This window comes from Oncorhynchus keta, chromosome 25 (genome assembly GCF_023373465.1).
Source record: "Oncorhynchus keta strain PuntledgeMale-10-30-2019 chromosome 25, Oket_V2, whole genome shotgun sequence".
NCBI lineage: Eukaryota > Metazoa > Chordata > Actinopteri > Salmoniformes > Salmonidae > Oncorhynchus > Oncorhynchus keta.
The window spans coordinates 35565372-35590508 of record NC_068445.1 but is presented as its reverse complement, the minus strand read 5'-3'; the positions used below and the strand labels follow the sequence as shown (position 1 = coordinate 35590508).

General features: G+C 43.2%; 1 protein-coding gene across 2 annotated transcripts in view; it reads right to left on the bottom strand.

Moving 5' to 3' along the window:
- LOC118357967 (collagen alpha-1(XXVII) chain B-like) overlaps positions 1 to 9634 on the bottom strand; it is a 119623-nt gene extending 109989 nt beyond the window's left edge. Inside the window, exons 1-4 of one of the 2 annotated variants that reach the window (XM_052479147.1) lie at positions 9106 to 9634; positions 6088 to 6158; positions 4182 to 4196; positions 693 to 2092 (exon numbers count right to left, since the gene is read on the bottom strand). In XM_052479147.1, the coding sequence (XP_052335107.1) occupies positions 693 to 2092; positions 4182 to 4196; positions 6088 to 6158; positions 9106 to 9158 (1539 nt within the window). In that variant the 5' untranslated portion in view covers positions 9159 to 9634. The remainder of the gene's footprint in view (positions 1 to 692; positions 2093 to 4181; positions 4197 to 6087; positions 6159 to 9105) is intronic. The other variant, XM_052479148.1, reaches the window with a different exon arrangement.
- Between the last annotated feature and the right edge of the window lie 15503 nt (positions 9635 to 25137).

The following is a 25137-nucleotide window of genomic DNA, read 5'->3' as shown; positions in this document are numbered from 1 at the left end:
CACAAGATAGAATCGAAAAAGTGAAAGTGAAAGATGGAGCCTCTGCAATATGTCAAATGAACGACTGAAGGGCAGTTTACAAGTAAAAGTGACATTTCTAAGCCTTGTAATTCCCAATAAAAGCCACTTTTCTCAGTCAGTGCCTTTCTGGCTTTATAGGACACACAGCCAGGGCTGGGGGGGGGGCACTTCGATGTCTGTAACCCAGGGAAGGGCTTCGTGTCAGGGGCTTATAAATTGGATGAACCTACCCCCAACACCCAACCACCCCTTCATCAACAGAGTGACTTAGCATCATGCTCCCTGCTTGTTTAACACCATGGGTGGAGGAGGGATTAGAACAGTAAAGAACAGAGCTCAGTGTGAAATATGGCTATCAGGTGTTCAAAGGCATCATGCTGCTGCTGCCACGCATGCCAGGCATGTTTTAAAATATATATATATTTAGTTTTAACCCTAATTTAACTAGGCAAGTCAGTTAAGAACAAATTCTTATCTACAATGACGGCCTACCACGACCAAACCCGGACAACGCTGGGACAATTGTTCGCCGCCCTATGGGACTCCCAACCACGGCCGGATGTGATACAGCCTGAATTCAAACCAGGGACTGTAGTGACACCTCTTGCGATGAGATACAGTGCCTTAGACCGCTGCGCACACACACATCTATTTAAAAAACATGTTCTTACCGCGGGTCCTGGTTCTCCCTTTAGTCCAGGTGGTCCCGGCCCAGCCAGCAATGAGAACTGGGTCGGTTCCAAGTCCCAGGTTTGGAAGCCATCTGTGGCAGGCGGAGTGACAGGGATAAACAAGGTGTCTTTGACAGCCTCCACATTGGTCACTCTGGGCTCAGGTTTCTGTGCAGCCAGAGCGGTCAGCTGCTTCCTCTGTACGAAGAGGACAGAGGTGTTTGAAGAAGAAGCAGAAGAAGAAGAGCCTTGTTTGGATGCTGCCGTGGTTTGGTGGTCTAGCTTCTTCTTTGGTGGCGTTGTGGTGGTGGAAAGAAGTGGTGCAGCAGTCAAACTGCTCTCCGTGGGTTTCTGGGTTTTAACACCTGGTTCCACTGCTGTGCTCTTTTTAGCTAAACTGTCGCCACGGGACGTTGGCATTGGGGATGTTTGTGTTTCGATGGTCCTGAGGGGTACAGTAACAGTTTGGGTTGTGACCACTAAGGGGCGCTTTAATCCCTGCCTGGCCGTTGTCGGGGCGACAGCCACAGGACGAGACAGGGACATAGTTCCAGGCTTTGGTGTCACAAAACTCTTACGCACAGAGAGGGTCGGCGCCACTGTGGGGCGGTTAGTTGGGACAACAAGCTTAGTCCTGGTTCTTTCCTCAGTCAAGGCCAGATTAGGGCTGGGGGCCTTCCTGGGTATTTCAGTTGGCATTAGAGGGGTGAGGAGGGCGACAGTAAGGTTTGGGTCTGAGGGGATCAGAGGTAGCAGGGATGGGAGATTTACGGGCCTGTAGTTGTCAGCCTCCCTGCACTGTTTCTTAATGTACTTACAATAGTTATGAGCTGCCTTGGCAGAGGGGTAAATATCAAACTGGCAAATGGCGCCCTCAAACTGCACTGAGTTCTGGGCCATCTTACCCAAGAGGAAAGAACCCTCGGGATCCAGGGCCTCCTCTTTTTTAGAATGCAGATCTGCATGTACACTAGTCTTCCCACAAGAAGTATATAATGAGACCCTCTGGCCTCGGATGTCCAGGGCCAGGTTATGCCACTGGCCGTTGTGAACGTCATAATCGAAACTGACCAAGTCCCTCTGGCCCACGTAGACCAGCACTTTCCCCAGGATGAACTGGACCCCCAGCTGCAGTCTCCTCCTTTTGGACAGGACGGTGAAGAGGAAGGCGCTGTTGACGCGGTGGGAGCACAGGCTGAGGATCAGAGACAGGTTGGTGGTGGGGTAGGAGGCAGGGGGTAGGACGGACGACAGTGGGGCCTGGACCCGGGCCCGTTGGGTGAGGATGACCCCAGACTTAAAGGGGATGACCCCCTGGGGTGCGAAGCGGGCCCCTGTGGACGATACACCTCCTCCGGTCCTCGTCCCTGTAAGCCCCAGCTGTTGTAGAACGTCCACATCTACAGAGGAGCAGAAGAAACACACCATTAGGCAGATCACATGACCATAGCTCATTTAGAAATGTGAAAGACATTTTTAGAAAAATGGAAACTCAACTGGTGAAAAATCAAGTGTTTCAGACACAAAGACTCAACATCAGGCTGTTTATAGACAGCATCCAGATGATGTCAGATTACAGGTTGTATTTGGAGGTGTGATGTGACAGCAAAGTGACATCGTATTTATGTTGATGTTTGCCTTTTTCTGTCTCCTCTCACTACAGATATAGTGATGTCAACTGCACAGAGGAGATCTTGTTATAAACTAGGACATGTTCCAGGCGTTCAGCCATCTTTCCAGGATTTCTCTCAGACAAAGAGTCTCTTCTGAGTTACCGAATTTACATAATGTGTTTGGTTTAATTCAGTAGTCAAACGTTGGCAATATGTTCCATCAATCATGACATCAAGATGAGACAGTAAAACTGCGATTCATTGCGAACAATGGATTTTCTGATGTCAGACATCACTCATTCACTAAAATAGGTGGGGGGAATAGATTTCTGATTCAGACTGAAGTCTCAAAGACAGTGTTCCTCGTACTCAAGTATCAAGATCAGTTCATCCAAGGTCTTACCAGCAACAACTGTTTATGCATACATGTGGGATATATTTACAATGTGATTTCAGGCTTTGTGACAATTCTTTGAATGTGTGACCTACAACAACAGGGGTCACAAGAGTTGATCACAGACATTTCAGCATCGCATTAGTGGAAACCAAGGCAGTTCTCAGGGAAGGCCTGAGAACAGCCTGAGATACGTTTGAGTTGCTTCTGGGACAATTTTTGCGTTTTAGCTAACCCTAATGCATTTCCTAACCTGCCACATTAATTATCCTAACCTGCTGCGTTAGTTCTCTTGACCTGCTACGAAAAGTCACTTCTGCTAGTCAAAACCGGAAGATCTGCCCTGAGAACACTCTTTGTTGGCCCTTTTCACCTTTTAACGTGGCAGTGGAATGAGTAGAGGTGAGTAGAGGCTAAGGTTAAACACTCTATGCAAAATCAAATTAACTGATTTGATTTCTTCATTAAAATTATGTAACCAAATAAATGAAACACTGCAAGAGTCCAAACTGGCAGCTCCCTGACTAAAATGTGGAAATCCTGTGGCAAAAGCCGCTCATAAAGGGATAGCCAGCGATCACCACTGGGGCTGTGCATCAACGTTCAACTCCACCAATGGCCCACAGATTATGTAGCTATTATGTCAGTCTTGGTTAGAAAAACCTCTTGAAACAGAAGTTCAACGGCTCCCTGGAGAGAAGACAGTGATGGTGGTTTTTAACAATGAAGGATATCTGCAGATCTACAAAGCAGACAGAAAACCTCCCTTTCCTTTGTCTGGAAATGAACAATGTGTTCTGCTGAGTACGGTGTAAAAATGACTGGAACTGACTGAGACAGGAGGCCAGGATTAAGCAGTTATTGTATTGTGGAAACTTTACAGTAGCCTGGATGTTCCAGGTTTTAATTACAATCTCATGGGAAGGAATAGAGATTATAGATAATTGTTGTAACCATATGCCGGTTAAATTTATAGTGCTTTGTGCTTAGTGTTCGTGACTGCATAAATGTTTTAAGATGCTCAAATTTCAAATGAGTACTTATGTCAGACCCTGACCCCCAAACCAGGACAGTAAGAGCTCTATAGGAAGTGCTCTAAAGGAAGTGCTCTACAGGAAGTGCTCTAAAGGAAGTGCTCTACAGGAAGTGCTCTACAGGAAGTGCTCTAAAGGAAGTGCTCTAAAGGAAGTGCTCTACAGGAAGTGCTCTACAGGAAGTGCTCTAAAGGAAGTGCTCTACAGGAAGTACTCTAAAGGAAGTGCTCTACAGGAAGTGCTCTAAAGGAAGTGCTCTAAAGGAAGTGCTCTACAGGAAGTGCTCTACAAGAAGTGCTCTACAGGAAGTGCTCTAAAGGAAGTGCTCTACACGAAGTGCTCTAAAGGAAGTGCTCTAAAGGAAGTGCTCTACAGGAAGTGCTCTACATTCTACACATTTGCGAAACTGGTAAGAAAGACATGCTGGTAAGAAAGCAGCTTTACTTACAGGAGATCAAATGGTCTAGAAGGAAAATCAAATAAATCAGATGAGTTGTTGTAGCAAAACCTTCAACACTTGTTACAACATTGTTACAACGTTACACTTGCTTTTAAAATAGCTGATAGGAGATCAACCTGATACAGTCCAGTCCAGTCTATTGCTTGCCTACAGTAACTTGTGTATTTCTTTATACAAATCATCATCCTTCTTCTCTATGTCAAACTCTATGTCTATGTGGAGTAATGTAGCTGAAGTATGGTACTGTAGTAAGCCATCTGGGTACCACCAGGGACAGTGTTCGCACCATACTGATTGAGGCCCACAAAGGCTGAATCAGCATCATGAACCAGCTCCCTGCACCAGCTAGGCTACACTCAGAAAAAAAGGTGCTATCTAGAACCTAAAAGGGTTCTTCGGCTGTCCTCATAGGATAACCATTTGAAGAACTATTTTTGGTAGAACCCTTTTCAGTTCCATGTAAAACCATTTCCACAGAGGGTTCTACATGAAACTCAAAAGCGTTCTATCTGGAACCAAAAAGGGTTATATCCTATGGGTACAGAATAACCCTTTTGGAGCCCTGTTAAGGACCAAGTTCAACAGGCAAACATTGTGGAACATTGTAGATAGAAATACGATGAACATCGATAACATGATTATCTATTCTACATAATCCGAACAAACCCCAAGTTGAAGTATTGTGGCTGAAATGGTTAACCCTGTCTTTGTGACCCACATATTGTCCAAGAGCAGATTCCTTCAGAACTGATGTAAAACAAATGTGGACAACAGTCAACTAAACACTGAGAGAGTTGAATGATATACAGTGCTACTATAGAGAGGAAGAATTACACAACAGTACAGACACTCTCTCTGCAGCTAGGATTCTCAGAGGCTATTGGGACATCAGTCATGTTATAAGGGAAGGAGGTGGGTTTGCAGGCTGTATATTATGCTTGCGTCCCAAATCACACCCGGTTCCTTATTTTGAGCATGACTTTTGACAAGTACCCATAAGGCTCTGGTCAAAAGTTGTGCACTATATAGGGAATAGGGTGCCATTTGTGAGGCTGATATGTTCAGGCAAGTGGTAGACAGGGAGGGCATGACAGACCCCCTGCACATGGAAAGAACTGAAGCTGAACTTGAAGACAAAACCAAAAATGTCCTTCATCAGCAGAATGTCCCATGATACTGTAGTTTAAAATGATCTGGTTTTCATTCTGAAAATGCAGTAAGTGCACTAAGTAGATATGCGATGAATTATAATAACATAATAGTGGGTTTGCTAGAGGAAGTGGCACAGTGAAAACCCTATTACAGGTTAAAGTACATCCAGATCTCCACAGACTATAAATGCAGCCGTCTCATCAGAGATAGTGGAGGGGGGTGCGCAGTATTGTTTGATAGAATCCCACATTCTGAGGGATATCAGAAGATTCCAGATAATCCCAGTAGAAGCTTCATCTCCCACCATTGAAATAGAACAGAGATTTATCTCCATCACATCTCCACTTCCACATCAGAAGATACGATCTAATTTACAATCCACCTTTCACCCCTGTATATTAAATCATACACTTTAGGCTGTGGGCCTCAACTTGACTCTCTCCAAGTGTGTGTGTGTGTGTGTGTGTGTGTGTGTGTGTGTGTGTGTGTGTGTGTGTGTGTGTGTGTGTGTGTGTGTGTGTGTGTGTGTGTGTGTGTGTGTGTGTGTGTGTGTGTGTGTGTGTGTGTGTGTGTGTGTGTGTGTGTGTGTGTGAAATGGGTGTAAAATGTGTGTAAAATGTGTGTGTGTGTGTGTAAAGTGTGTGTGTCTCGACCCATTTGGTCTACATTGATATCCAATAAGAGATATACACATTTGTATATACATGCATTCTTAGTCCAGAATGAGATAATGAAACCTCACCTTCAGGGAGTGCTTGTGTTAGTCCCACAAAACAGGTACTATAGAGAATAGTCCAGAGTATCAGAGCTCTCCTGTGGGGTAGAAAAAGAACATGGTCATACACACACACACACACCTGCACACGCACACACCTGTACACACACACACCTACACACACACCTGCACACACACACACACACACACACACACACACACACACACACACACACACACACACACACACACACACACACACACACACACACACACACACACACACACACACACACACACACACACACACACACACACACAACTGGGGTTGTATATGGTTATTTCTACACTCATATCATGTTTTGTTTCTAAGTATTAAACTATTTATAACGTTATTGCTCCTGAGTGGTCAGATCTTATGCACAGTAACCCATTGAGGCAGCAGCATCAGTACTGCTTTCACCTAAATCCCATCTAGATGTTCTAGTCACTGATGCACCAGATGATCTGGCCCTTAGGAGGGCTAGGTAGCTACTGCTCCCCCTCAGACTGCCTCTGAGTAGGCCCTCCAAACATTTGCATTAACCCCACCAATGGTTCTTAGAAATCAAGGAGGCAATGAGAGGGGAAAAAATAGAAAAAGTCCTTCATTTACAAGAGCAGGGGGAGACAAACATCTGGAAACATCAACACTAAGGAACTCAACACAGGAAACCAATGCAGTAAACCATCAGTCAGCACTTACAGGTCAGATGGTGACTTCACATACATAAACGGGCTTATGTTATCCTGTGAGTGTGTTTTGTAGTAGTTACCATGACTACGTTAAACTGAAGATATTGAAAGTAGATGAGACCAAAGAATGAGTCTCAACGATGTACTGGGATTATCTATGAGTAGTTTTCAGCCTGGATGTCGGCTTGGATAAGTGTTTTTACACATATAAAGTGTAAAAATGTTATGCCTGTAATGCTCTCGTTGGCTGGCCCTCGCTTCATATTCATCGCCAAACCCACTGGCTCCAGGTCATCTATAAGTCTTTGCTAGGTAAAGCCCCGCTTTATCTCAGCTCACTGGTCACCATAGCAGCACCCACCGATAGCACACGCTCCAGCAGGTATATTTCACTGGTCACCCCCAAAGCCCATTCCTACTTTGGCCGCCTTTCCTCCCAGTTCTCTGCTGCCAATAACTGGAATGAATTTCAAAAATCACTGAAGCTGGAGACTCATATCTCCCTCACTAACTTTAAGCATCAGCTGTCAGAGCAGCTTACAGATCACTGCACCTGTACATAACCCATATGTAAATAGCCCATCCAACTACCTCATCCCCATATTGTTAATTATTTTATTTATTTGCTCCTTTGCACCCCTGTATCTCTACTTGCACATTCATCTTCTGCACATATATCACTCCAGTGTTGTTTGTATCGCACTGCTTTTGCTTTACCTTGGCCAGGTCGCAGTTGTAAATGAGGAATTGTTCTCAACTGGCCTACCTGGTTAAATAAAGGTGAAATAAAATAAAATAAACATTTACAAGGGACCAGCAATGAGTATTTTAGCTGGATGAGAGCCTTAAAGTAAGTATGTGGTTACGGCACAGCAGCTTGTCCACAATCTGTTAAACCCATTGACTTCTGTGGGGTTTCCTCTTACAGAATAAGGCCTCGCAATGACCTGCAGGCCTGAAAACTCCAGCCAGGCAGCCAAGGAGGGAGGGAGACACTGGCTGAATCCCAAACGACCCCCTTCCCCTTCCCCTCACCCCTCCATTTGCACATTCGTGCGCGCCTTCGCCATATGCATAAGTGTCCCAAAACTGAGGGAGTGAAAATTATTGAGGGTGTAAGGGGTCATTAGACCCTCCAATAACCACTTTGGCAGAGCCAGCAACGCTGCCGGCTTCAGAGTGAAGTGGAATCCCATAAGGCACTGAATTGTTTTTAAATTAGCGCAATTTCAGCAGGTCGGCTACAACTAGATGCATCTGGTTTTCATGGGAAATCGAAAGAGAGCCTGTGACGCGACTTCCGCTTTGGGAAATGAACAAGCCGACAGTCCATCTTAACTCTCCCTCCACATTTACTGGATGGCCAGCGGAGAAGAGAACCTCCCCCTGTAGCTTTTTTCTCTCTCATCGAGACCAGAAAGATAAACAAGCCGCTCAGGTGTTTATTACGTTAGGCTAGTTGAGTTGTGAACACAACTAGATTGAATGTAATATGATGCAACTTTTTTTAATGAATAGTATATTCCCCACCCACTTATCGAACTAGCCAATGAGAACTGTGCGATGTAGGAAAGAAGAGGAGTGGAAAAGGAGGGGAGGGAATAATAGGATCCCCCCTCCTCTCTCTAAATCTAACCCCAATCCCAACAATCACTCCCACAGCATTCATCTGGCACTGCAGCAGTGCACAGCTGCATAAGCAGCAGAGTGCAACTTTTAAATTCACCAGAGTTTAAAAAAGGGAAATGCTTCATTTCTTTCAACTAAATGTTTTTAATTGGAACTTGTATTTTACTGAAATCCTAAATGTGTTATTGCTATCATTAATAACTATCTAATAATACCCTAATTATTAATAGTAATTTGGGTATAATTTGGATTCCAGCTCTACTGGAATCCAGCACTTTTCACAGGCTCTTCCAAGTTTCCTCTGACAATGTTTCTGCAAGTCCTCTGCACAGACACACAACTCCCCCAAAATAGGCCAGGTCCTTATTCCCTGGGGATCCTCTCATAGATAAGACTATTATGTCATAGCTGACAAATGCAACATGAAAATGGCAAGGCAAAATATTAGTCTACACATTGGGATCACGAAACATGGATAATTCATTCATTGACACCGACATGATTCCCCCTTTGTATCTATTCTTGTTTGCTCTCAAGAAAATAAACATGGGTTTCTTCTGGAATGTATGGAAACGCAATGTCCTACTGGAGATGAACAGATGCTCACAAGTAAGTTAAATCATTATCAGTCTACATAACAGATGAAAGGGAGAGCTATTTGTTTGGATAACGTGTACTCACCCCCCGACTCCAGCTGTTTTGAGTTTGGAGTACGGGGCATTGTCCGGCTCCATAGCGGTTACTTCATTCTTTCTTGAGACTTTTTACAACGGTCCAGACGTGGCAGGAGACATACGCGAATTATTTCCATTCCAGCTGATCGTTTACAACTTTGACAGGGAACCAAAAAGCACCGGGGACAATAGATCAATAGATGAATATAAAGTGGCTTCCTCCTTTCTAAGAGTCGTTCCGTTATCTTTCTTCAGGAGATCATGACAGAGAACAAACCTCGATCTATCTTGAAAAGCTCCATCGGTGTGTTTTAGCGCGAGGCAAACAACCCACAACCGGTGGATGTCACAATCTGCGGGAGAAATCCAATCTCTCTCCACACTCATACAAGAACCACGGTGGAATCTATGACGACCGCCTTGTAGCCTACGCCGACGTTTCTAATATGCAAGATATCGTGGACTGAGTGAGTGAATTCTTCGCTTGGGACTCGGAGAAACACACCTCCCTCTGTCGCCCTCAGCTGACATTGAAGGAGGAAACAAATGTAACACACATGTATGGTGTAAAGAAGCCGTTTCATTGGAAGGTGTGTCTTGCTTGCTTGGAAAGCAAAACCTTCTCAAATTGCAACTTGCATGGTCATAGTAAGTAAGTAATAATAATACAAGGGATTGATGTAGTGGTAGGTGGCAGAAGGTCATGCATGCACTTCACTGCATTGTGAAACTCACATGAGATGTATTACTGTATCTTCTAATATAGCCCTAGACCTCTTCAGAGACTGTGATTATGTATGAGTAACCTACAGCAGTGCAATTATTTTCTGGGCCAGGTGACAGGTCAAGACTGTAGACAGATGGGTTGTTTGTTTACCCTGCACACTGACACTCACACACAAAACCCACACACATAGCCTACACTACATAGGCACACACAAACACAACACACAAACACATACCGACACGCACACACACACACACACACACACACACACACACACACACACACACACACACACACACACACACACACACACACACACACACACACACACACACACACACACACACACACACACACACACACACACACACACAGCACACTTTCACACTCATCATTTGCTGCTGCACCTCTGTTCTTTATTTTACTCCTATTATCATCTGTCCTGATGCCTAGTCACTTTACCCTGTCTTCATGTACATATCTACCTCAAATACCTTATTATTATCTATCCTGATGCCTAGTCACTTTACCCTGTCTTCATGTACATATCTACCTCAAATACCTTATTATTATCTATCCTGATGTCTAGTCACTTTACCCTGTCTTCATGTACATATCTACCTCAAATACCTTATTATTATCTATCCTGATGCCTAGTCACTTTACCCTGTCTTCATGTACATATCTACCTCAAATACCTTATTATTATCTATCCTGATGTCTAGTCACTTTACCCTGCCTTCATGTACATATCTACCTCAAATACCTTATTATTATCTATCCTGATGCCTAGTCACTTTACCCTGTCTTCATGTACATATCTACCTCAAATACCTTATTATTATCTATCCTGATGTCTAGTCACTTTACCCTGTCTTCATGTACATATCTACCTCAAATACCTTATTATTATCTATCCTGATGTCTAGTCACTTTACCCTGTCTTCATGTACATATCTACCTCAAATACCTTATTATTATCTATCCTGATGCCTAGTCACTTTACCCTGTCTTCATGTACATATCTACCTCAAATACCTTATTATTATCTATCCTGATGTCTAGTCACTTTACCCTGCCTTCATGTACATATCTACCTCAAATACCTTATTATTATCTATCCTGATGCCTAGTCACTTTACCTCAAATACCTGTCTTCATGTACATATCTACCTCAAATACCTTATTATTATCTATCCTGATGTCTAGTCACTTTACCCTGCCTTCATGTACATATCTACCTCAAATACCTTATTATTATCTATCCTGATGCCTAGTCACTTTACCTTGTCTTCATGTACATATCTACCTCAAATACCTTATTATTATCTATCCTGATGCCTAGTCACTTTACCCTGTCTTCATGTACATATCTACCTCAAATACCTTGTTATTATCTATCCTGATGCCTAGTCACTTTACCCTGCCTTCATGTACATATCTACCTCAAATACCTTATGTACATGTCTATCTATCTATCCTGATGCCTAGTCACTTTACCCTGCCTTCATGTACATATCTACCTCAAATACCTTATTATTATCTATCCTGATGCCTAGTCACTTTACCCTGCCTTCATGTACATACCTACCTCAAATATCTTATTATTATCTATCCTGATGCCTAGTCACTTTACCCTGCCTTCATGTACATACCTACCTCAAATATCTTATTAGTATCTATCCTGATGCCTAGTCACTTCACCATGTCTTCATGTACATGTCTACCTCAAATATATTATTATCTATCCTGATGTCTAGTCACTTTACCCTGCCTTCATGTACATACCTACCTCAAATATCTTATTAGTATCTATCCTGATGCCTAGTCACTTCACCCTGTCTTCATATACAGTACCAGTCAAAAGGTTGGACAAACCTACTCATTCAAGGGTTTTTCTTTATTTAGACTATATTCTACATTGTACAATAATAGTGAAAACATAGAAACAATTAAATAACACATATGCTGAGTAAACATTTCACGGTCGGGTCTACTCCTGTTGTATTCGGCACATGTGACAAATAACATGTGATTTTATATACACTTGTTTTGTCTGGGGCAAGGTGGCACATTGATGTTCCACTGCTCTCCAGCGCAGCATACTCAACATACTGTACATGGACATTTATCTGACAAAATGTGAAAGGGACACGGTCACACAGTACATTTCCCCATAGAGACATTTCCTCTTCTCCTCTTGTTGGCCTCGCAGTAAAGCTGGCATTCTTTATTGTCTTCTGATTTGTTTACTGACATTTCCGTGTTCCGGGCCACAGCTGCCTATCCTCCCTGCCCACCTCACCTACAGTCAGTACTGTATATCCGCTCATGCCTGTGAGCTGGAGCCAGAGTGGAGCTCTCCGCCTAGCGCTGCTGCTGTTGCAGTCGTGTGCTGTGAAATTCCTATGTCAAAGAAAGTCCTCATTGACCCACCCTCAACAAACACGCGGTGACAGTGTCCAGCCGAGCCCCAACAGAGCGCCGATTCAGCTCCCTGCAACTGGATCCCCCATCCCTGAGCCCGGGCTCCCGGCACACAGAGCCCCTCACAGTTCTCCCCTAGCAGGCAGGCAGGACTAGGCCTTTGCCCCAAATGGCACGCTGTTCCCTATATAGTGCACTACTTTTGACAAGTTTTGGTCGCTATAAAGGGAATAGGGTGCCATTTGGGACGCATCCCAGGAAGGGTGCACACCACCTTGAAAGAGCACTTCCCATGTACCTGTCTGAGCGTACATGTCAGATGGTAGATTTTGTTACTTCAAACTTGTATTTTGCAGACAAGGGATGCAATGTCCTAGAAGTGGTAGCAGAGCAGGCACAACAGATTAGACAGGTTTTGAGTGTTGAGGAGTTTTGTTTCAGCAACTGTAGGTCTGTGATGAGTGATAACTTACTGCAGGCCTACTGACAGAATCTGTAACAGTGCATAGCCTATCTTTCTGTTTCTCTATCCTGCCTCATTTTGCCAATATTTCATGGAAAACATGAATGAACCCTGGTGGAATGAGTGTACAGCTACAGTAGCACGCAGATCCAACAAATATGGTGATACAGCAAAACCTGACTTTGTAAAAAGACCTAGAGGCTAGTTTATATATTAAGGTTTTATGAGTTGACTTTCCTCCACTCATCACACGACTGCCATGTTGGATCCCCTGTCTTTAACCATTGACAGGTGTGGACGACTCTGCATTTCATTCTTTATTCCAGACTACAGGCGGATAACGGAAGCCAGCTGTCCCCTTATACTTTGATATTACAATAGATATTAGAAGTTCAATGTCTGCAGGAAATTGGAGGATTTTCCTGTAGACTGGGAAATGTATACCCTCGCTGTCCATATGCATCACACAACATCCTAGACCAGTCATGTATAGAATTTACAAGCAACATTTTAATGGATATACGATGTACAGTAAGTGATCTGAATAAGAGCAGGATTTATGGGTCATATCTTACTTGATATGGCCCATAACTTAAGTTATTATTAGAACAGTCCTCCGTCGATAAGACAGTGGATGAATCAAATGCATTATTATTTAAATATTGAGAAAATGTGGGCTACAGAGAGAAATAAAATAAAATAGAACCATTAGCAATACGGCATTAAAATATTAGAAGAAAATCCAAAGGATGATAAAGTATAATTGTTTTAATTATGAGAACAAACAACATGGGTATGGACATTGTGGGAACATGTAACTTTAAGCAAGTAAGATGTCATTAATGTTTGGTGAACTGTATTACGTTTAAGTTATTGATCTTTATTCATCTTTTTTTCTTCAGGCTGAAGGTCAGGCATTAAGTCCCAGACAACATCATGTCTAGTTTAGTGGATCCATGTCTGTGAAATATGAAGTTGTCTATTGTCTAAAAAAAACAGACCTAGCAGTTACTTCATGTCAGGTTAGAAAGATGATGATGGAAAGTCTTGTATGATAAACACAGACACTTTTGTTTTTACTCCCTTGTCTTTGGGGAATTAAGCCCAGATGAAAGCCTCTATCTGGACACAGCTGGATTCAATATGGGATCCCTTGACACTCTGTTTACCTATTCTATACATTCAACCATGAAATCTGGAGGAAATATCTATTCGTTTGTGGCAAATGACTCCCTTAGATTCGTAGTGATGTATTAGGCCCAGCCTACATTGAGGATATTTATACCTGCACAGCATGTGTTATAGAGAATGGATGACATGCAACAAGTACAATTCAAATGAGACAAGGTTTAATGCCTTGCCATGACTTTTGAAACACGGACTTTCTCAGCTGTCCAAATAGAATTAAGACCATAGAAAAACAAGCGATACAATATTATAGTGTTATATTTAATTTAGTAGTGAAGACTTCCAAATAAGTGACTTGTGATGTCTGCTGGTCTGGAGAGTATCTATACAGTCCCATTTGGGTGGTGTTTCAAGCATGTCAGATGTTGAGGAAGACTGGGTGGTATTTGAATAGATACTTGTGAGTGTGAAAAAGGGAAGGACAGTGAGCAGACCGACACCTGAGTAGGCAGTCAATGTGCGGGGTCATTGCTGTGAGGGCAAGGGGCTACATACCAGGAAATGTGTTGAGATTGACAGAAGTAAGTATGGCCAGACTTGACTCTAGGTAGTCTGTTTTTAATTGTATTAACAGTAAAAGAGACACCACTTTATTATACACTCAGTGGACAGTTTATTAGGTACACCAACCCGTTCATGAAAATTGTTCGCTCATACAGACAGTGATCCACGTGGCCGTGGCTTGCTGTATGAAGCAGGCAGACAGGCATCGAGGCATTCAGTTAATGTTCGATCGATAGTTATAAAGGGCAAAACGAGTGACCTAAGCGACTTGAGCGTGGTATGATCATCGGTTCCAAGTGCGCCAATTCCAGGACCTCTGAAACGGCCTCCTGGGCTTTTCACGCACGACACTGTCTAGGGTTTACTGAGAAAGATGCAACAAATAAAAAACATCCAGTCAGCGGTAGTCTTGTGGGCGACAACAGCTCTTTGATGAGAGAGATCGAAGGACAAGGACAAGAATTGTCCAAGCTAACAGGCAGGTCACAAACAGACAAATAACAGCACAGTAGAACAGTGGTGTGCAGAACGGCTTCTCGGAACGCTCAACTCGTCGGTCCTTGTCACGGATGGGCTATTGCAGCAGATGACCACACCAGGTTCCACTCCTATCAGCTAAAAACTAGAAGAAGTGGCTCAAGGGGGCACACAATCACCAACACTGGACAATTGAGGAGTGGAAAAACACTGCCTGGTCCAAAGAATCATGGTTCAATCACGGATTTGGTGTAAGCAGCATAAGTCCATGGCCCCTCCTGCATAAGTCCATGGCCCCTCCTGTATAAGTCCATGGCCCCTCCTGCATAAGTCCATGGCCCCTCCTGCATAAGTCCATGGCCCCTCCTGCATAAGTCCATGGCCCCTCCTGCATAAGTCCATGGCCCCTCCTGCATAAGTCCATGGCCCCTCCTGCATAAGTCCATGGCCCCTCCTGCATAAGTCCATGGCCCCTCCTGCATAAGTCCATGGCCCCTCCTGCATAAGTCCATGGCCCCTCCTGCATAAGTCCATGGCCCCTCCTGCATAAGTCCATGGCCCCTCCTGCATAAGTCCATGGCCCCTCCTGCATAAGTCCATGGCCCCTCCTGCATAAGTCCATGGCCCCTCCTGCATATGGCCCCTCCTGCAGTCCATGGCCCCTCCTGCATAAGTCCATGGCCCCTCCTGCATAAGTCCATGGCCCCTCCTGCATAAGTCCATGGCCCCTCCTGCATAAGTCCATGGCCCCTCCTGCCTGGTGTCAACGGTACAGGCTGGTGGCAGTGGTATAATGGTGTGGGTAATGTTTTCCTGGCACACGTTAGGTCCATTGATACCAATTGAGCAACATTTGAACGCCACAGCGTATCTGAACATTGTTGCTGACCAGGTGCAGCCGTTCATGGCTACAGGGGGGTCCGACCTGAACAGCATTAATCAGATTAATTTGAGATAATGATAGACTAGCGTGTATTCAGGGGGTGTACTTGTACATGAAGCTGCCTCACGCTACAGAAACAGGAGATGCTCCTATGAGTCAAGGCTTGTGCAAGGCTACTTTACTTTTTTGTTTGTGCTGAAATGTATGCAAGGCTACTTCTTGTCAGCTGTGTAGAAACAAATCTGCTTCAAACAATGCAGTTGTGTAGTTGATATCGTTCCAAAAAGTGTTCTTTGAGAGAAGAGTGCCAACTATGTAAAGCGATGGGGAGGACGGGGAAGATGAGATCACACCTGAGAGGTTTGGACTGGGAGCTCTGAGGTTTTCCATCCCCCAGTCAGTCAGGTTCAAGGCCAGTCTATCTGTCTCTAAGACAACAGGAACACTGACAACTCACATGGTGTTAATCTGAAGGAGATGGAGGGGTGGGTGAGAGTGGGACCACAACCTTATTTAGTCCTAGACATATTTATTTACTTTAAATGAACAAAACTGAACAAAAATGTAAATGCTACATGCAAAAATGTCAATGATTTTACTGAGTTACAGTTCATATAAGCAAATAGGTCCAGCCAATCAGAATGAGTTTTTACCCATAAAAGGGCTTTATTACAGACAGAAATACTTCTGTTTCATCAGCTGTCCAGGTGGCTGGTCTCAGATGATCCCGCAAGCGAAGAAACCGGATGTGGAGGTCCTTGGCTGGCGTGGTTACACATGGTCTGCGGTTATGAGGCCGGTTGGACGTACTGTCAAATTTTCTAAAATTATGTTGGAGAAAGCTTATGGTAGAGAACATAACATTAAATTATCTGGCAACGACTCTGGTGAATATTCCTGCAGTTAGCATGCCAATTTCACACTCCATCAAAACTTGAGACATCTAAGGCATTGTGTTGTGTGACAATCTGCTCATTTTAGGGGGACCTTTTATTGTCCTCAGCACAAGGTGCACCTGTGCAATGATCATGCTGTTAAATCGGCTTCTTGATATGCCACACCTGTCAGGTGGATGGATTATATTGTCAAAGGAGAAATTCTCACTAACTAAACTAATTTGTGCTCTACATTTGAGAGAAATAAGCTTTTTCTGTGTATGGAATATATCTGTTGTCTTTTATTTCAGCTCATGAAACATGGGACCAACACTTCACATGTGTTATTTTTTTGTTCATTATAGTTAATCAAGCTAATATGAATCACATTGAGCTCTCTAACATGATCTACTCTGTTCTATTCTGACAGATACATTACTGTAATGAATAATCATGGAGAATAAGGTGTAGATTGATGCGCAGAGCACGGCAGGCGTTTATGTTACCTTCACAGGCAGGCAATGGTCATACACAGGTAGGCAAACAGGCAGGTGAATCAGAACTAGGACTGCAGGCTATAACCCATTCTCACAAACGAGCTAGGAAATGGCTTAGTAGAGTCAAAATGAGCAATACCTCACAAAGGCACAAACAGAATGAACTGAACTAAGTAAGGAGCTGATGAGACCATGTGAGTAACTAACACGGGTGAAATCAATCAAGAAAAATTAAAGACAGGGCTACATTCAAGAACACAAATAAACAGGGCTACATTCAAGAACACAACAAAACAGAACACAAGGTTGACTGAGAAAATAAATACAGAACTCTAGTGTTTTAGTGTTTGGCACAGTTATGCAGTCAGTTAGAGGCTATTTAGAAATGCTTTCTGTCCCAGAACAAACCAACCCAACAGGTCAAATTATAAATGATATATATTTTTAAGGGGGTAGATCAGCTTTATTATTGCAGATATATTGTAGCTTCCATCAGCGTAATTGTCTGCATTATTTCCAATCCTCCATATATTTTTGGGGTAAATACATATTTATATATACAGTGCCTTCGAAACGTTTTCAGTCCCAATGACTTTTTCCACATTTTGTTACAGTCTTATTCGGAAATGGATTAAAAAATAATAATTACTCATCAATCTATACACAATACCCCATAATGACAAAGCTAAAAACAGGCTTTTAGAAATGTTAAAATACAGAAATACCTTATTTACATAAGTATTCAGACCCTTTGGTATGAGATTAGAAATTGAGCTCAGGTGCATCTTGTTTCCATTGATCATCCTTGATGTTTCTACAACTTGGAGTGCACCTGTGGTAAATTCAATTGATTGGACATGATTTGGAAAAACACACATCTGTCTATATAAGGTCCCACAGTTGATAGTGCACGTCAGAGCAAAAACCAAGCCATGAGGTTGAAGGAATTGTCCGTAGAGCTCCGAGACAGGATTGTGTCGAGGCACAGATCTGTGGAAGGGTACAAAGAAACGTCTGCAGTATTGAAGGTCCCCAAGAACACTGTGGCCTAAATCATTCCTAAATGGAAAACGTTTGGAACTCCCAAGACTCTTCCTAGAGCTGGCCTCCCTGCTAAACTGAGCAATCGGGGTAGAAGGGCCTTGGTCAGGGAGGTGACCAAGATCCTGATGGTCATTCTGACAGAGCTTGAGAGAATCTTCCAGAAGTACAACCATCTCTGCAGAACTTCACCAATCAGGCCTTTATGGTAGAGTGGCGAGATTGGAGTTTGCCAAAAGCACCCAAAGACTCTCCTTGAGAAACAAGATTCTCTGGTCTCCATGAAACCAAGATTTAATTATTTTGCCTGAATGCCAAGCATTGCGTCTGGAGGAAACCTGGCACCATCCCTGCGGCACAGTCCAACACTCAGACATATTTTCCAAACGAAGCGTTTGAGTCCACCAGATCAGCGGCAGTAGGGATGACCAGGGATGTTCTCTTGATACGTGTGTGAATTGGACCATTTTCCTGTCAAAATGTAACGAGTACTTTTGGGTGTCAGGGAAAATGTACTGTGCCTTGCAAAAGTATTCATCCCCCTTGGCGTTTTTCCTATTTTGTTGCATTACAACCTAAAATTGAAATGGATTTTTATTTGGACTTCATGTAATGGTCATACACAAACTAGTCAAAATTGGTGAAGTGAAATGAAAAAAATGACTTATTTCAAAAATGTCTAAAAATAAAAAACTGAACGTGGTCCGTATGTATCCCCTATGAATCCCCTAAATAAGATCTGGTGCAACCAATTATCTTCAGAAGTGATATAATTAGTTCAATAAAGTCCACCTGTTTGCAATCTAAGTGTCACATGATCTCAGCATATGTACACTTGTTCTGAAAGTCCCCAGAGTCTGCAACACCACTAAGCAAGCGGCACCACCAAGCAAGCGGCACCATGAAGACCAAGCTGCTCTCCAAACAGGTCAGGGACAAGGTTGTAGAGAAGTACAGATCAGGGTTGAGTTAAACATTTTTATCAGAAACTGTGAACATCCTACAGAGCACCATTAAATCCATTATTTGAAAATGCAAAGAATATGGCACCACAACTAACCTGCCAAGAGAGGGCCGCCCACCAAAACTCACGGACCAGGCAAGAAGGGCATTAATCAGAGAGGCAACAAAGAGACCAAAGATAACCCCGAATGTGCTGCAAAGCTCCACAGCGGAGATTGGAGTATCTGTCGATAGGACCCCTTTAAGCCGTACACTCCACAGAGCTGAGCTTTACCGAAGAGTGGCCAGAAAAAATCCATTGCTTGCAAATGGAAAAATAAGCAAATTGCTTGAAAAGACAAAAATAAGCAAATATGTTTAGTGTTCGCCAAAAGGCGTGTGAGAGACTCCCCAAACATACAGTGGGGCAAAAAGTTATTCAGTCAGCCACCAATTGTGCAAGTTTTCCCACTTAAAAATATGAGAGGCCTGTAATTTTCATCATAGGTACACTTCAACTATGACAGACAAAATGAGGAAAAGAAATCCAGAAAATCACATCGTAGGATTTTTATGAATTTATTTGCAAATTATGGTGGAAAATAAGTATTTGGTCACCTACAAACAAGCAAGATTTTTGGCTCTCACAGACCTGTAACTTCTTCTTTAAGAGGCTCCTCTGTCCTCCACTCGTTACCTGTATTAATGGCACCTGTTTGAACTTGTTATCAGTATAAAAGACACCTGTCCACAACCTCAAACAGTCACACTCCAAACTCCACTACGGCCAAGACCAAAGAGCTGTCAAAAGACACCAGAAACAAAATTATAGACCTGCACCAGGCTGATAAGACTGAATCTGCAATAGGTAAGCAGCTTGGTTTGAAGAAATCAACTGTGGGAGCAATTATTAGGAAATGGAAGACATACAAGACCACTTATAATCTCCCTCGATCTGGGGCTCCACGCAAGATCTCACCCCGTGGGGTCAAAATGATCACAAGAATGGTGAGCAAAAATCCCAGAACCACACGGGAGACCTAGTGAATGACCTGCAGAGAGCTGGGACCAAAGTAACAAAGCCTACCATCAGTAACACACTACGCCGCCAGGGACTCAAATCCTGCAGTGCCAGACGTGTCCCCCTGCTTAAGCCAGTACATGTCCAGGCCCATCTGAAGTTTGCTGGAGAGCATTTGGATGATCCAGAAGAAGTTTGGGAGAATGTCATATGGTCAGATGAAACCAAAATAGAACGTTTTGGTAAAAGCTCAACTCGTCGTGTTTGGAGGACAAAGAATGCTGAGTTGCATCCAAAGAACACCATACCTACTGTGAAGCATGGGGGTGGAAACATCATGCAAGGGGACGAGGATGACTGATCCGTTTAAAGGAAAGAATGAATGGGGCTTTATCTTTGCAGTGTATCAGTGTTGATTGAGTACTTTTGTGTTCCAGTTCCTTATATTTGAATATGTATTATTTAGCTAAATATCCTTTCATCTAATGCTGTCTTATCAATTAATGAAATACTATAAATGGAAAGTCTAAAACGAATTATTCTCCAACATTCCCTATCTATAATGGTGTAGTGTAGTTGTAGTTTATTTCTTTTAACAATTGTTGTATTTTAATGAAGTTGTTTGTCATGATGATAGCAACGCTTACACCTCGTTGTGTGAAGTGTTTCGTCCTAGATGTATTTCATTTTTGTAAGTCTCTAGATGTGTCTCACAAGGAGAGATTTGAACCACCCTTGTCTATTAGAGTCTTCAGTAGTTGAACTTCATTTTTAAAGTTCTACAAGTTAGGAAGGTTAATCAAGTATTTATAGGTATACATTCGGTGGGGTGTGAATGCTTTAATATCAGATTAAATTATATGAGTTCCTATTCTATATGTAAGCACCTGTTCTGATCTAATCAAATGTGAGACTAAGTAATTAGTTGCACAGTACATGACCGTCAAATAATGTTAGATAAGACCATTCAAATGTTGATATTAATATGCTAATTTTATGGCACTTCTTCAAGTTCGGTTTCGGTTGCCATGATAGCTAGCTAGTGATGTCTTGCCCCATGTAGCTTTTGGAGAGACAAAGGAAATATGTAACTGCCAAGTCATAGAGGCATTGCTGTGGGGACATTTTATTTGCAGATCAAACACTGATGAATATACCATATTGAAATCATGCTCTTTTTGGACAGATGTCAAACAGCAGCATGTGCCATTGTTCATGGAATTTGCCGGTGCCGAGACATATTCCAGTCAGATTACCAGGGGACTGGTGAATATAAAATAAATGGCACTGGCATACAAACTTCCAATAACCCATATCCGGGAGTGGGCCTCATTTGCAGTAATAAAATAAAATAATTCCATTGCGTGATTCTCTCGATATGATGCCAAAATCTCAGAATGTCTTGGTTTTGCTCTAACTGACCATTGAATTTCAATCCTGAAGCCAAGCAGAGAATGGCTCATTTGTCATAATGTGTAATAGATTTTCTATTTTTGTTGGTTTTACAGCAGCCCAACATGCGTCATCATGTGGCTTCTCTACACAGAGCATGAGCCTTTCTATAAATCTCTCCAAGATTCTTCCATCCTGCCCCAACCAGAGCTGTTGTCCCTCCCCAGCCTGGAGCCTTGGTGGTGTGCCGCCCATCAGACCGACAGCTCCGCCGACAGGGCCTTAGAGAAGTCTCACTGTAATGCTACATCTCACAGATATATACCTAGCTCCCTTTTTGTAATCCCTAGCCAAGACTTAGCTTGTCCACAGCCATCCTCTAGCTATTCTATGCTGACAGACAGTTATGGGACAGCTTTAGCGCAGCTGCTCTCTCTCCATTACTGTACATCTCACATTCTGGAGATAGATCATCCTCCGTGGGGTGGTGAGGAGGATGATGATCATGATGAATAGAGAAGGTCATTACTTGTTTGGGAGGTGGAATTGTGTGTTCAAGACAACTGGGAACTCTGGGGGAAAAAACGAATTCAGATTGGGCAAAAATGTGATGTCAGTGATGTTGAATTCGGAGAAGTCGGAGCTCTAGAATGAGACCCGAGTTTCCAACTTGAAATTACAAGTTGGATGACCATTCAAACCAGTTTGTCCCAGTCGGAGTGTCACGTTCTGACCATAGTTCTGTTATTTTATTCTTTGTTTTAGTATGGTCAGGGCGTGAGTTGGGGTGGGCAGTCTATGTTTGTTTTTTCTATGTTGTGTTGTGTTCGGCCTAGTATGCTTCTCAATCAGAGGCAGGTGTCGTTAGTGGTCTCTGATTGAGAATCATACTTAGGTAGCCTAGCTTGGTTTGTGGGTGTTTGTTTTTCGTGTGAATGTTTGGGCCAAACGGTACTGTTTCGGTTTTGTAAATTCACGTCATCGTTTATTGTTTTGATTCAGTGTTCAGTGCTTTCTTTAATTAAAATCATCATGAACACTTACCACGCTGCGCTTTGGTCCGATCGTTACTCCTCCTCAGACGAAGAGGAGGAAAGCCGTTTACACGGAGCTTGTTTATTTCCAAGTTCCCAGTTGTCTTCAACGCACTGGAGTCAGAGGTCGGAGATTTCTTAGTTCTCCGTTCCGAGTTGTCTTGAACGCACCGGAAGAGTTCTGTAATATCAGCATAAACTACAGTCCCTGGTTCAAATCCAGGCTGTATCACATCCGGCCATGATTGGGAGTCCCATAGGGTGGCGCACAATTGGCCCAGCGTCGTCCAAGTTTCGCCGGGGTAGGCTGTCATTGTAATAAGAATTTGTTCTTAACTGACTTGCCTGGTTAAATAAAGGTTAAATTAAATAAAGAATTAAATACAAAAATAACGGCCAAGCTGCCGTTAGCACTGGCTCTGCTGGCTCCTCACGACACTTGTTAAACAAATATTTAAAGTTGAAAATAAATAACCTGCATTCGTCAAGCAATGCCAGTAAGTAACATCTGGCTCAGACCAGAAAAAACTAATTAGGTTGGTGTACGTGTAGAGCCGGGACGGCATGAACCCAAATGGACCTGACAGAGGCTCTGCTGTTCGGCCACAGATACTGGTCTATACACTACCCCAGCCCTCTGTACACACAAACACACTGACTGGGTCTTTAAATGGAGAGAGACCATGTCTACAGTATACACACACACACACACACACACACACACACACACACACACACACACACACACACACACACACACACACACACACACACACACACACACACACACACACTACACACACACACACAACACACACACACACACACACACACACACACACACACACACACACACACACACACACACACACACACACACACACACACACACACACACACACACACACACACACACACACACACACACACACACACACACACACACACACACACACACACACACACACACACACACACTAACACACACACACACACACACACACACACACACACACACACACACACACACACACACACACACACACACACACACACACACACACACACACACACACACACACACACACACACACACACACACACACACACACACACACACACAGAGCCCTCATGGTTCAGAGGGAGGGCTGACCCTCAGTAGCCACACTTGGCACAGGTCGTCCTACCATTTGGTTTTGGTGCCGATGTGAATGGGATGGTTGTCTGAAGAAATTGGTAGATTCTATTAACCGCACTGTGAAATAACCCACAGTAGGCCACTGGACAGTCCCATTATTATGTCTGTCTTTAATTGAGTGTTTGATAGCATCTCAGAGTTTACAGTTCACAGGTTAAAGAGATTGAACAGCACTTACAAATTCAGAACACGTTGAACAAAGTGCAGGACATATATCATTTTTTTGCAAGATGCCATATACAGTATCAAATCAAATCAAACTTAGTTTGTCACATGCGCTGAATACAACAGGTGTAGACCATGAAATGCTTACTTACAAGCCCTTAACCAACAATAATACAGTTAATGAAAGAGTTAAGAAAATATTTATCAAATAAATTAAAGTTAAAAAATAATAAAAAGCAATGCATTAAAACAACTATATACATGGGGTACAGGTTAGTCAAGGTAATTTGTGCATGTAGGTAAGGAAAAGTGACTATGCATAGAGCGAGGAGCAGCAGTGTAAAAACAAATGGGGGGGGGGGCTCCGGTACCGCTTGCCGTGTGGTAGCGGAGAGAACAGTCTTTGACTTGGGTGACTGGAGTCTTTGACAATTTTCTAGGCTTTCCTTGATGCCATGAATTGGCTACCAAGAGCGTTATCACACAGTCGTCCGGAACAGCTGATGCTCTCATGCATGCTTCAGCATTGCTTGCCTCGGAGCGAGCATAAAAGGCATTTAGCTCATCTGGTAGTCTCGCGTCACTGGGCAGCTTGTGGCTGGGTTTCCATTTGTAGTCCATAATAGTTTTCAAGCCCTGCCACATCCGACGAGCGTCAGAACCGGTGTAGTAGGATTCAATCTTAATCCTGTATTGACACTTTGCATGTTTGATTATTCATCTGAGGGCATAGCAGGATTTCTTATAAGCATCCGTAGTGTCCCGTTCCTAGTGTCCCACTCCTTGAAAGCAGCAGTTCTAGCCTTTAGCTCGATGCAGATTTGGCCTGTAATCCATGGCTCCTGTTAGGGATATGTACGTACAGTCACTGTTGGGACGGCGTCGTTGATGCACTTATTGATGAAGCCGGTGACTGAGGTGGTGTACTCCTCAATGGTATTGGATGAATCCTGGAACATATTCCAGTCTGTGATTGCAAAACAGTCCTGTAGCGTAGTATCCGTTTCAGCTGAGCACTGGTATTTCCTGCTTTAGTTTTAGCTTGTAAGCAGGAATCAGGATGATAGAATTATGGTCAGATTTGCCAAATGGAGGGCGAGGGAGAGCTTTGTATGGGTCTCTGTGTGTGGAGTAAAGGAGGTCATTTGGCATGCTTTTCTTTCTCCATTTTTCTTCACGCAAATGATGGGTCATTCGGCCCGTTC